Source organism: Meles meles, chromosome 6, assembly GCF_922984935.1.
Source record: "Meles meles chromosome 6, mMelMel3.1 paternal haplotype, whole genome shotgun sequence".
NCBI classification, from domain to species: Eukaryota; Metazoa; Chordata; class Mammalia; order Carnivora; family Mustelidae; genus Meles; species Meles meles.
In genome coordinates, this window is record NC_060071.1 from 90,159,470 (window position 1) to 90,173,790 (window position 14,321).

The 14,321-nt window shown below is 39.2% G+C and overlaps 1 protein-coding gene across 2 annotated transcripts in view; it reads right to left on the reverse strand.

Moving 5' to 3' along the window:
* SLC25A21 (solute carrier family 25 member 21) overlaps positions 1-14,321 on the reverse strand; it is a 506,059-nt gene that overhangs the window by 119,340 nt on the left and 372,398 nt on the right. The window contains exon 3 of one of the 2 annotated variants that reach the window (XM_046010194.1): positions 7,487-7,570. The exons of the other annotated variant lie outside the window; for it this stretch is intronic. Coding sequence (XP_045866150.1) covers positions 7,487-7,570 — 84 coding nt within the window. The remainder of the gene's footprint in view (positions 1-7,486; positions 7,571-14,321) is intronic. 2 annotated transcript variants of the gene reach the window in all.

The window sequence follows — 14,321 nt, forward strand, 5'->3', positions numbered from 1 at the left end:
TTCATTATCCTCTCCCTGATTGTAAAGACCACTTTACAACCCGATACAGCTTAAACCAGGAGCTATTGGCCTTCGCAGCGATGTAGAATAATCTGGTAAAACAGAAATGCCAAATAATGTGCCAACGGTTCAACTTTCTGCTTTAAAAAAAAAATTCTTCTTTAGTATTTTCTCCTTACCCTACATTCTTTCATTTTCAACCTTGAATTGCTAAATATTCAGAGTTTAAAGTGCTTAGCCACATAATTTCTGTGAAAAGCTTTAGTTACATACATTTTGTGTCTAAAATTTTATGAGTATAATATACTAAGGCATAGGTAAGCCATTTTTAAAAGGAACACAGATTATTCAGGAATAATAACTATATACCCATGCCTGAATTGAGATCATCTCTTTTTTTTTTTTCCCTCTTTGCAAAACAGAAGAAGATTTGGAAGAAGAAAATGGCTCAGTTAACAGGATGCTATAATCTGGACCCAGGCCCACCATGTGTAAGACCTGCTGGAAGGATTTCCTAGAGTTTATTCTCCAAACTTTCACATCTTGTGTTACCTATTTCCTTATTTTTCCCCCCACCTAAATGGAAGACATTTGTTGTGCCATCATGAAGAAGCCCAGGCAGGCCAGGCCAGAACTCTGTAGTGTGGGAGCAAGAGCAGCTGGGGTGGTTTGTGTTCCTCCTTATCACCGCAGGAAAGCAAGGGAGAAGGGATCTAATGCAGAGCACAGTAACCATAGTTCCTCAAACTGCCCTGGATATTTGAGAGCTGCCAAGAGAGTAGATCATGAGTGTTCCTAAAACACACACAGACACACAGACACACAGACACACACAAACACACACACACACACACACAGTAATTCTGTGAGGTGATGGATATGTTCACTAACCATGGTGGTAATCAGTTCGCAATATATACATGTATCAAATCATCACATAGTACACCTTAACCTTCACAATGTTATATCTCAATAAAGTTGAAAGCAATCCCAAACAAGGAGGCACTCAAGGAAGGTCCAGCAGGCACCAGGAGGGGCCTCTTTGGTAAAACAAAAAGGAGGAGAGAGAAGACGCTCAAGGTACCAGGACACTCACATAGAAGGCACAGCGGACATCTGGCACCCACCAAAGAATGGATTCACTTGGGTCCACCAGGCTTGCAAACCTAATCAATACCCAATGATCTACATACAGCTGACGTGCACTGCAAATTATCTGCTTCGGGGCCTGGGATACAGTCCGTAATCATCCATCTGGGTGTAAACTCTGTGCTGGTTAAGTAGCAGTGAGTACACAGGGACCCACCACTCAGTTGTATGTGAACTCCGCTGGGTCTATATATCAGATAAGAGGGACCAGCCCCAGGATCCAGGGAACGGTGGTGCTGAGAACCATCCACTCCACTCCAGCTTGGCAATACTGGGAAGATGAGTGGGTTTCTGTTGGATGAGAAGTGGGGTAGAGAGGAGAGAGAAAAAGCAGCAGCAAGTATGGGGCCTTGTGAAGGTGGAACTTGGCTTAGGTGGGGAGGAAGCTGACTGCTCAAGGAAGTGCCATTCCTGGGACAAGTCAGCACCTCCACTGTCTCTTCAAGTCCAGTGCTTGCCTTCCCTTCCACGTGAAAGTGAGGGGCTTTCCAGAGGCCGCCCAGGGGTCTTCTTTAGGGGCAAAAGTCTTTCTACTTAGGGGCAAGCGTGCTTTCGAATCACCTGGCCAGGTTCCATTAGGTAAACCATGTTTTAAAAAAGTGGATCCACTAAGACATCAAATTAAGCCAAGGATCTTGGAGTCGGTCCACCTGTAAAAAGAAAATGTCCCAATCTTACCAGGTTGTTGTTGATTTTTCAGTTGTAGACGTCCCGTTTCCTTTGTTTGTGTCACAAGCCACTCATTCCCCTTCTTAATGAAAACAAGAGGGAGTGATTATACCTCCTGGGGCTGTGCCATTTATGCCGTCTGAAAGGCACTTAAACGAGTGGCACATTATCTCACACATCTGGAGTTTACCAAATTAGCCAATTATGCCGGAGCTCATAAAACGAGGCCTTAAATGTCATTTAACTAGAAAATATTATAATCACCAAGTGGTCTGATTGTAAGATGATACTTGGGGCAGCATCAGTGGTTACAGAAAACAAATCGTGAAACAAAACACAGTTCAAATGCCCCCCAAATGCAACCACATATTTTCTACAGTAATACTTTCTGAAGAATACCATATTTCTGAAGGCACCAGCAATCAACATGTTTCTCATTTGAGACTAAGTCTCATCCGACCTAGTTGTTTCCGAGTTAATTTGCCTTGGGCAAGCCAATGCCCATGAATTTTTTTCCTAAGAAAACTGAGAAACATGCAGGATGAGAGCAGACTGATGGAAAACCATGAACTTATCAGAGATTTGGAGCCCTCTGTAAGGGATGGGACAATCACCAGATTAAGGTCTTGACTTCTCTGAGGTTTGGGGTACTGTCTCGGAGTTGACAAGATTTGGGTTAACTGAACATATATGGTCTCCCAGGGCTTTCATATTTTATTTGCAGGAAGAGATGAAAGCTGCTTTAAATTGCTATGTGATTTGAGGGTAGGAATACCGCGAGTTTTAGAATAGTTAAAAATTAAGGGTTTACAGCCACTACTCTCACATTGTCTTCTTTTCATTTAATATATAACAAAATTCGGTATTTAGGAAAAGGCGATATAATATAATAGGAAAACCATGATATACCACTAGTACCCGTGTGACTTTGGGCAAGTGATTTAACTTCTCTGATCTTCCGTTTCCTCATACAAAATAGACACATAATGTTATGTTGTGTTGAGAATAGTGTTATGTTGGAAATCATGTATGAAAAGGTCCCCAGCATCATGCTTATTACACTAAAAAAATATTAGTTTTACATCTTTCTCTACCTATGTCACCAGAATATCTTAAGTTCTGTTTTATTCTTTTTCCTCTTTGTTTCAGCAAGAATGGTCACTAGGTGCTTTCAGAATCGGGAGAGTGAGGGGACAGGCAGCCCTGGTTATACATTAGCATAATTTACAACCCCTTACCCATCTGTGCCCATCTCCATCATTCTTCTTTAGAGCAACAGGTACAAAAGAGACTAGAAAAACTTTCAGGAGATACTCTCAAGCAGGAGGAAGGAAGATGCGATGCAGAAACACAGGGTAAGTGGAGATAGCAGCTGCTACTTGACGGGAGGGTTTACAAAATGAAACCAATGGTTTTAAAGGCACCTAATCAGCTAGGCTAAATATGTCTTCTGGGCTTGATGTTTCAGTAGATGGACCTATGGGTTTATTTTTGCCAAACCAGAATGAGATGAAAAATCACGGTGACAATGGAGGACTCTTACCAGTGACAAATACCTTGCCTCTGAGTTCTCTCTTCTCCATTAGACAAAACAGTGATGGCCTCTTTGGTAAAAGTTAACTAAGTATGAAGATTCCATATAACAGAAATCCTTGCTGAGCATTTGGAAGGCCCTTTCTTTTTTTTCTTTTTTTTTTTTTTTTTGGGTGGGGGTGGGAGGGTAAAGCTGTCTTTCATTAAGTAAAATATATCGATGCTTTTGCTTCTTTTTTCTTTAAAAAAATTTTTTTTATGCTTTTGCTTCTTAAAAGAACCTTAAAAGTGGTTAAGGAACTTAGACCCATGTATTTGAGCCACTGTCTCTTGTAAACATGAATTCTGGACAGAGAAGTGGGGAATTGCATTTCTCAGAATGGTGAGGAGTACCCTTCACTTTCTTACAGCAGGGAGGGAAATGGGAGACTGTGCGGACGTTAAGTGTATGATCAGATTTTAATGTTCTTAAACAACACAAAAGAAATAGCTTTCAAAACCTTTAACTTGGGGGATATAGGAAAAACCAGGAGAGATGAATTGTTATAACTATGCTAATAGTCAAACTGACTTGCACTGTGTTCCTGCAGCCACAGACCAGACTGGCCTGGATGTACCTGAGTGAGAAAAATATCTTTGAAAGCAAAGAGTACTCTAAAAGCTAAATAGGAAAATCAAAAGGAACTGCTTTCACTAGGAAAAAAAATTCAACACAACATGTGCTAAAAAGCTTTCTTTTCTTTTTTCTTCTTAACACTATGGAATTTTTAACATTTTTTTAACATATGAAATATTCTTGCTCTGTATCAAAAATAATAGAGATTTTTCTTTTGTATTTTTACAAGTACTTCCATCTCTGAGACTAGAGCTCTCCAGCTTTGGGCTAACAACATGTCCAGATTGAAAGACATTATAGAAAGAAAGTCAATTTTCTCTAGAAGCAATTATACATACAGTCTAGGAAAAGGCCAGTTTTACTATGCAAGGACCACCCATGCTGTATGTTTGTTGCATGACTTGATATCAAAGCAGAAACATCAAATTCTTCCTAACACACATGAAATAAAGAGCCTGGCTAAGGAACTCCCACATCCAATTCAGAGGTATCTGTTACAGTGTACAGAACTTGGCAATGCTGCTACTACCATTTTACTGGAAAGGGACACTGCTATTGACTATATAATGCACTACGATTCCTTTAACTTTATATACATTTTGGGTAAAATGAGCATCATTTTGATCCAGTTGTCACAGATGCAGGTATATCCTTCATGGATGGCACTTAGGTACCGTATCATCAGAGTAATAGCAAGAATTTGCTGATTCGTTGTCATTAGCCCACCTGAAAATATTTAATTGTGATTATCATGATTGTTATCGTAACTTCAGAGGGGGTGGTCAATACAAGAATTATCATCTCTGTTTCGTTTTGCCTCATTATGATTTTGATGTGATGACTTGCATTCATTTAACGTGCACTTACTATTTCTACTTAGTGCTAAACACAGTCATGGGAGAGACAGAGCTAAATGAAAAACGGCCCTTAGGAGAATATGTTCTTGGGGTAGGCGAGAGGAGACAGACAGAAAATAGCCACGGTAGATTGAGAGATAGATGCACACCATATTTTGCATAGCATGTAAGAATGCTAAAAAAAGCGTGTGGTAGAGAAAAGATGGTCAGAGAGAGAGAGAGAGAGAGAAATGTTGAGGGCATCCTTGAAAGAGGAGAGATGGTTTCTTGTGTGAATGAAGGGGTTTTTCCTGTAGGAATAAGATAACGACCAGTACACAAAGGTATGAGAATGTGAGCAGATCTGTTGTTCTTAGAGTAGATCTGTGTATGGCAAATGAGCCCGGAGAAGAAGGGAGGGCCATAGCAGGACGGGTGCTGTACCACAATAAGAAGTTTGGGCTTTCTGGGTGCCTGGGTGGCTCAGTCAGTTAAGCGTCTGCCTTCTGCCCAGGTCATGATCTCAGGATCCTGGGATTGAGTCCCACATTGGGCTCCCTGCTAGCGGGCAGCCTGCTTCTCCCTCTGCCTTTGCCCCTCCCCCTGCTCATGCTCTCTCTCTCTCTCTCTCCCAAATAAATAAATAAAGTCTTTTTTAAAAAAAGAAAGAAAAAAAAAAGGAAGTTTAGGCTTTCAACTGCAGGGCATATATTTATATATTACCCAAATACTCCAAAAGTAAATGGTTTAAAACAGTACGATATGGCATAGAGATAGATAAACCAATGGAACAGAATAGGAAATGGAGAAACAGAGTAGAAAATTTTGATGATCTATTTGTGGAAGTTTAATACACAAGAAGCTAGCACTGCCAATAAGGGAGTAAAAGAGATTTTTCAACAAGTGGTATTTGGACCTTTGAAAATAAAATTTAATTCCTATATGCCACACGATGCATTATAAAAATTCTCAGATGGATTAAAGATTTAAATGCAAAACATACCCGAAGGAAATGTTTATAATCTTGGGGTTAGAGGATATCCTTCTTTCTAATGTGACAACAAGGTCAGATATCACAAAGGAAAAGACAGATACGATCACCAAACCACAATCTTCAAAAATAACAAGGTACTGAAAAGTGTAAGGTACTACAGCTCTAAGAAAAATGACAAGGTGGGAAAAATATTTGTAAATCTATGTCGTAGTTAAAGAATTAGTACCTACAATATATACCGTGCTCCTATAAATCTAAAAAAATCTAACCCAAGAAAAACGGACAAAGAGCACAAACAAAAAATTCATGAAAGAAATGATACCTCATGGTTACAAAAGTATGTTCAATCCCAGTTATAATCAAAAGAATGCTTTAGACAGTTTTATTTTTCACCTGTTAGATTATTAATAGGAGACACATGTGGGTGACAGATATACCAAATAATGACATTAGTCCAGTGTTTGTGAGGGTGTGGAGAAATGAGTACTCTCAAAAACTGATACTTTCTGGAAGATAGTTGGTTAACATTTATAATATAAGATGTGCATATCATTTGATCCTGTATGTCCATAGCTAGCAACTTATTTTATAGAAAAAAATCTATATGCACATAAATATGAAAAAATAGTATAAGGATATTTATCGCACTGTCATTTGTAATAGTGAAAACGTGCAAACAACCTAGTGGTCTGCCAAAAGGATTAATTGAATAGACTGTAGCATGTAGATACAAAAATTACTATGGTATTATTAAAAATATATATACTGTCATGGAAACAAATCCATGACATATGTTTAGCTGAAATAAACAATTGGTAGAATAACATTCTTAGTATAATCTGCCAAGAGAGGTAGTGAACTACAGAGGTTAGGAGGATGGGCTTTGAGGTCAAGCAGACCTGGATTTGAGTCCCAGTTCTGTTATATATCAGATATGTGAAAATGACTAATTCCTCTGAGTCTTCATTTGGTTTCTTCATTTGTCCAACTGGAGTGGATTCTAATAGAACTTACCCCACAGAGTCATAAGGAGAATTTCTAGCATACAGTAGAGGCTAAGTATATACTAGTTATAACTATTACTGTTACCATTTTTTTGCATACTTATTATTTTCAACCAATTCTCTTATGAAAACAACTTCAAAAAGCAAATCTAATATCCTTTGGAAAATTGTGCTGGAAAGAGTCTTTAACCAAAACTATACATCAAAGACACTTTTAGCTTATGTAAAAAAAATTCTGTTTATCTGATCATCTAGTAGATAGGATAACAAGTCTGACACATCAATTTTTGACATAGTTCTGTTTTGACTGAATATTCATAAGCCACAATGCAAATAAGGAACACATTTGGACACTATAGTCAAGAATCAAAATAAAGAACTTTTACCTGTAGATAGCTGCTGTTATGAGAACTTTAAAAAATCTCAATGGCACAAAATAGAAATCATCTTCTAATCAGCAAACTGATTATTAGTATCATTTTGTGGTAGTTCTTATGTATACATACTTAATTTTCAATTGTACTATCAGGAAAAACACACGAAAAAGTGGGAAGGCACCCTTTTAAATACTTTTCTCTAATAACAGTAGGAAAACGAGCCATTCAAAATGAGAAAAACGTGCTATGTAATAACATGTCAAATGCCTAGATCAACGTAGAGGTCATACACAAAGAAACATACATACCCTTCAATTCGGAAAATCGTTCGAAAGCTGTCTCCCAAGCTTTTATAACTGTTTGGATCAGTTGCACATCTCTGAATCTGGAACCTAGGGAAAAAGAAAAAATCAAACAACAACAAAAAGATCCAAGTTAAGGATTTTGCCAAATGGCTTTCCTCATTTTTCAGTCTTAGGACACTTAGCCTTTTCAGGTTAACCTAAAATATTCTGTGTTTTGCTATAGATTCTATTGATTTATTTGCCTTATATAATCTTAACCTTATTTTTGTTAGACTTTAAAATTATATTCTTCTGTACTTTAATAGAAACTATAGAAAAAGTTTTTTCATCTGTTTCTTAGCCAGGCAGATGCACCCTGAGGCATGTGTGCCTTTTTCTTTTTATGAAAAGCATACACAGATGTCATAGATTGTTTTACTGTATAATTCAGATATCTGAAGGTGCATATGAAACAAATAAGTAGCTCTATTTCTTATCTTAATTAGTGCCCCCTTGATGGTAATTTAATACAAAGGTTAAAAATACAGAGCAGCTAATATGGCCTAACTTTGATCGTGATTGTGAATTTGGAATTCATCCTGGCAGACAGGAACCTGTGCTTACAGCAAGAGTTGCAGCTGTGTTGTGGTACAGTTTACAATCCCTACTTCTCCTTCATGATGGAGCAGAGCTGGTCATTACATTCAGGCTTCCTGAATTTTCACAGAAGCATATAGTTTAGTGCTCAGTGAAAATATACCACATTTTATTTATTTTTTTTAAAGACTTTATTTATTTATTTATTTGACAGACAGAGATCACAAGTAGGCAGAGAGGCAGGCAGAGAGTGAGAGATAGGGGAAGCAGGCTCCCCGCTGAGCAGAGAGCCTGATGCGGGGCTCGATCCCAGGACCCTGGGATCATGACCTGAGCCGAAGGCAGAGGCTATAACCCACTGAGCCAACCAGGTGCCCCTGTACCACATTTTAGAGAGCAAAATTCTTTTTTTTTTTTTTTCTTCTTTTTGGTTAGGAGCCTGCATCTCAGGACTCTAGCCTTTAACATTTGGGAGTTTCCCAATGTGAGGGGCTTAACTTGCTCATCGTGTATTTTTACTCCAGGGTTTGTTTCTAATGAGATTATGACAAGGACTCTCATTTCACTACACCTCAGCTGTTCTCCATTTTGGGGTTTCTTTAGTCTCCTCACTACTGTGTTTAACTTCCTTGTCCCAATTCTGAGTTAAGGCCCTTCTGTTCTTCCTTCCACAGTTTTACCAAAAATTTTTAAAAGAACGTTCCAAAAACACCTCTTCTATCGTCTACTTTAAGATGCTTTTCTCAGATTGTTGGATTTATAATACAAACACTTCTACCTCTAAGAATGATGTGCTTTATGGGTTCTAGGCCCCAGGGAATTATGCTGAAAACTGACAAATATATCACAGAAAAGAGTGAATATTTTGCTTTGATTGAAGGCAGCTGGGGCATATGAAAGGAGTATATTATAAAACTGGAAAGTGAGGCTGGATTATATTTGATTTTGTAGGGAATCGCTAAACATAACAGTGCACGAGACTAGCCATTCCGAGAAGAGGAAGTTGAGGATCCCAACACAGTTCTTCCAGCAGAACACACACAAATACCTACAAAATCATTTACTGCCTGATTGGGTGGATTGGAATGGGAGTCTGGAGGGCGGAACATCCATGAAGGCGGTATGATAATCCTGGTGAAGATAATGCCTGAACATCAGGGGAGGCAACAGGAGTGTAAAGAAAGGGATGAGCTTGTTGGGTAATTCCTTTTCTCTTTAAATATATGTGCCCGTGTGTGTGTGTGTGTGCGTTTGCGTGTGTGTATGTGTGTATGTTTTATGATACATTCAACACAACATCTTCTTGATCCTCTTCAACCCACCAAGCAATATTCTACTATTGCCAAAATTTAAAATGTCATTAATGCTCATCTTCACAATGGTTTTGTTCATCAAATTTGAAACTCCATTAGCATGATTATTTTTCGAAGGTTAGTTTTTAGATAAGAACTATATCTCTAAGATTGGAATTGTATTGAACTCATCAGAAGATCATGGACCAATACAGCTCACTCATTTAAACTGTTCCGGATCTAGAGGTACGTTTGGTGTCAGCAAAACCGCTGGCCCAGAAGGCTTCTAGCACTTCTGTCTAGAACCAAGAACATGATTTGATGGTCAGGTAGATGGACCAGGTTTGGTATTTCTGGACTACTGCATTTAGATGAGATAACTCGGTACTTTGACTACAAATGAATTAACACAAAACCCAAAAGAGTAAAATGAGAAAACGACATGTACACCTACAAAACAAATAACTTTGCATAAGATTTGTTTATACTACAAATAGCAAACAGCATAGGGAGTGATTTCCAAAACATGACGCTGATTCTCCTGCGAAAAAGAATCTCCAGCTCTGCATTTCCATATATGTAAGCTATATTCACTGCTAAGGAAGAAACATTTTCGTATGTTCTAAGTTGGGAAGTCCAACATTATTCTCTAACTGTTCTTTTACAAAAATAATTTAAAATAGTTTTATATATTATCAAAGTATTACATGGACGTCGATTTTTCTCATAACATCTGTAAAATTTTCATTAAGTTCACTTACCTCCATCAAATTCCTTTCTAGATCATTTCCCCCCAAATTGCCAAGTATTTTTAAAATAATTGTCATATGAAATGAGGTCTACAGGTTTTAAGAAAAGCTCAGGGCATTATCTTCACTATCAAGAGTTGCAATAAATAAGTAAATGAGAACAATAATTCACAATGTAAAGAAAAAGATCCACAATGTCAAGTAGCACCAGTACCAAATTGCCCAGGTGTTCATCAGAGGGAGCAATTACTGCTCTCTGCAGAGGGTCAGGAAGGACTCAGGAAGGAGAAGGGATTTGAGCTGGTCCTATAGGATTCAGAGGCAAAAAGAGTAAGCAGGAGAAAGCATTCCAGGTGGGGAAACGAGAGAAACAAAGTCCAGGGAGGAAAAGTTGTCCTTTGAAGAGAAGTGAAGAAAGAGATCCCCCACCATGGCAGCCTCCCACATTTCCTTCAGGTGTGAAGGAAACCTGCTGTGGCATTCAGTTGCTCAGGGTGCGTGAAGACCTGAGTGGGTTGGGGGAGGAAATTAATGAGATAAAGTTGAAAATCCCAGTAGAGACCATGTGACCTCTTCCTGTTCCTCAGCGGAGTACTTCAGTGAAATCTTCATGGCCATCTCCCAATGATGTGACCCTGTTCCTAGAAAGGTCAGCAGAGGGACCAAAGCAAGTATATCCCAATGCTTAGAAAAATGACCTTACCCCCTCTTCCACTGCGGAAGCTCAAGACATTGACTTTGTTTACGATGTCTGTGTGCCTGGGTAACACTGAGGCAGGTCTTCCATCAGCTTACACCAAGACGAATACAGACTATGGTTATTTCATAATTAACTTAATTAACTATTTCATCTAACCTTGTATTGGAAGTCTAGGCACTTTATTTGCTAGTTGCAATTTCTTTTTGTAGAATCTGATGGATGCTATTTCTAATCCGCCATTCATTCAGTTACTAAGAATTCTTGAACACTTAGTATGTATTAAATATTCCACTATTTGGGGTATTACAAAGAAGTAAGACATAATCCTGCCCTTTAGAAGTTTCTAGTTAGGTGAAGGAACTATGCAAACAGATGATTTCCATATGCAAGTAATGATAGTGTTTCAAAGTATCTAGTGTCAGCCAAGGAGTTTTCCTGGCACTGAGTAAATACCATTATTACTCTTCTTGGAGATGATCTCCTATCTATGGGTGGACTGTAGCTGACAGAAAATAGTACTATGAGGAGACACTGACGGGAAGAAGGAAAATGTGAAGGCTAGCTTTGGGCTAAAGATCTGTGATTACATTTTACCCACGTCCCCTAGAAAGGCAACAAGAACAGTGAGTGGATTCCTTAAGGAGTGTTCCATTTAGAAACTGACTGATGAGTGATGCTGTGTTAATTACAAACAGGAGTGGCAACATCAAAATAGCATTCCATGAGGAGAGTCCACAAGCTATGTTGTAAAGCAGTGCAAAAGGACGGGCAGGCAGGGTAAATACTAATTCCGCAGTAAAGCCACCCACCATTCTTCACCGGAGGTCTCATTAAGCAGGCTAAAGCAAGCACGGCTGTCTCTTCTACAGCACATCGCTAATACGGCGTGTCTACACTTTGTGGAGAAAGTACATGCAGTATTTAATTCTACTACACATGACTTGTTTGGATCATAGAGTTATCAGTTCTTCTAAGGAATCTGTTTCAAGTTGATATAATTACAGTGCATTTTGGTCAATCATGTAAAACAGCAATTTCCTTCTTCCTCTCCACTCATTTCAGCAACTTAAAAGGTTTCTCTCTTGGATTGAAGCTTTACGTCAGCATTATTCCAAGCTGCATTCTGGGCTAACAAATTCTCTCTATGCCCGGGGAGACAATCTTCCAGTTACGTAATATAACTCTTTGTAAAATTACCCAGGCAAAGCCACACTACTCTTGATTGTATTTAGAAGAAAAGGCTGGACCTTTCCATTGTCCTAATAAAAGCAGCTTAGACACATCTGGAATCTCCATCTGAGAAACTTCTCTTATTAGAATGAAAACGTGCTGCCAAACTGGCAAATGGGACAGGGGAGTAACACTCGAGAAGTATTCAGTGCCTGACATGCAATCAGGATGAACCACAAAGACGTGTGGCTCAAACCCTCCATATGCCTCATTGCCCAGGAGGCAGCAAGCCTGTCTGCTGGGGTTCCAGGGAGCACAGTCGGACACACTCCTCTGAGCAGAGGGAACAGCCCTGTCATCCACCATGCCATAAACATGAAGTGAGTTACTGTGGTAACTCACCAGGGCAAAGAAGGGCGGCTCAATGTTCACAAACAAATGTACAAGCGTATTTTTAAAAGCTGAAGAATGTTCTCACTCACTAAACTATTTTTCTCTGAACGGGTCGAGAACCATTACTGCAGCGTTTCCCACTGGCTTCATTGTGTGCTTAGCCAGGGATACCCACTTTCAGACTAGTCTGCTGCTGATTTTCTGCACAGCAAGGAACGCCAGGTTAGGCATTCAGCTGGTCTGGGTGCTTCCTAAGACACGGTCACAAAAAAAAATCTGTTTTTAAGAAATAAAATGACTTTACTTGCCTTAAAATCTGTAGGACAAGGTTGTTTGAAAATTTCAAAATCTCAAATTTCTGTGGTGCCTTTATTTGCAAAGTAGTTTTTTAATCTATCATCTTTTAAAAAAAGATTTTATGTATTTATTTGACAGAGAGAGACAGTGAGAGAGGGAACACAAGCAGGGAGAGTGGGAGAGGAAGAAGCAGGCTTCCTGTTGATCAGGGAGCCTGATGCGGGCGGGGGATCATGACCTGAGCTGAAGGAAGATGCTCAATGACTGAGCCACCCAGATGCCCCTTATCTTTCATCTTTTTAAAGAAATACTGATGGCTGATGGCATCTGTCCCGGGGAAAGGAGGCTTCAGGTCACACACATACAGGTACATGTATATGCATATATGTACGTGTATATGTAATTTATAGTGTATTTGTATGAAGGGTGGCAGTTGAGTTGCAAAGAGTCAGATTGGGGTAGATGATGACATTGGTCTTGGAGCTATGTTCGCATAGCACACACTCTACTTTTTATTTTGATCATACGATTGTTTGTGGTCCTTTAGGGTAGGGAATTGATGGGAGATTAGGAAGCGGGTGAGAGCCATCAGAACCATACCTTTGGTACTGCCATTGACCCCGAGCGGAGCAGTGAGATGGGTGAAGTTTCGCTCTAGCAACATCTCCAGGTCATTTTCAAGTTCAACAATATTCTTGTGCTCTCTGCTACCTCGCCTTCTTCAACTTCACTCTCAGAAAAGCATTCACACCCTTTATCCTTAATGTAGCTTTTCAACTGAGATGCTGTCTCCCAGATCCTATCCCCCGTAAAAGGGATTTCAGCTGTCAGAGGCGAGGTAGAAAGGTGTGTTTTGTTTCAGATGGAGCTGCAGGGTACCTATGGCACCAAAGATAGTCCCGAGTGGTACGTATTTCCTGAGTGGAACTATATGCTACCATCATGCTGTAGGTTACATAAAAATTACACCTTTCTGTCAGAGGTGAGAGATTTGGGGGAAATGAGACACAGACCAGGAGCCACCAGTTACAATTTAAGTGTAGCCACGAGTAAGCAGTGAAAACTAGCATAATCCTTCTTGGCATTTCTCCTCAGCAGTAAAATGGGAGAGGAGACGTTAGAGGACACTTTGATTTTGAAGGGACAGTGACACACAGATCTATATTTTATGAGTTTGTTAGCCATAAGAAAGAGGAAGCATTTCATTGTTTTGTAAAGCCCCAAATTCCATATTTTAAAGAGGTGGGAGACAGCTAATAAAAATTGTCCACTGACAGTAAGTCGTGACGAATCTAATGAAAGTCCCTGCCAAGATCTTTGCAGATGTGGTATGCACCAAGATTATTAGTAATTACCAGAATGTTACACATGCTCCTTAATAAACACTTAAGAAACCCACTAATGAATCAGAGGTTAACAGACTAAAGGATAGCAATTACAGAACACATTAAAAGGATAACTGTAGGAAGATTAAGTAAAGATTTTAATTCACCATAATTAGCCCATCTTACTGAAATAAGATGTTTCTCTTATGGAGTATGTTTGCTTTCTTACTGGTTGGTTGAGCATGGCCAAAGTCACACCAAACATGCGAAGACATGTATGAGGTTTTGAAATTTAGTTGTCCACACCTACCTTACAACCTTCGGGAAAAGACCCAA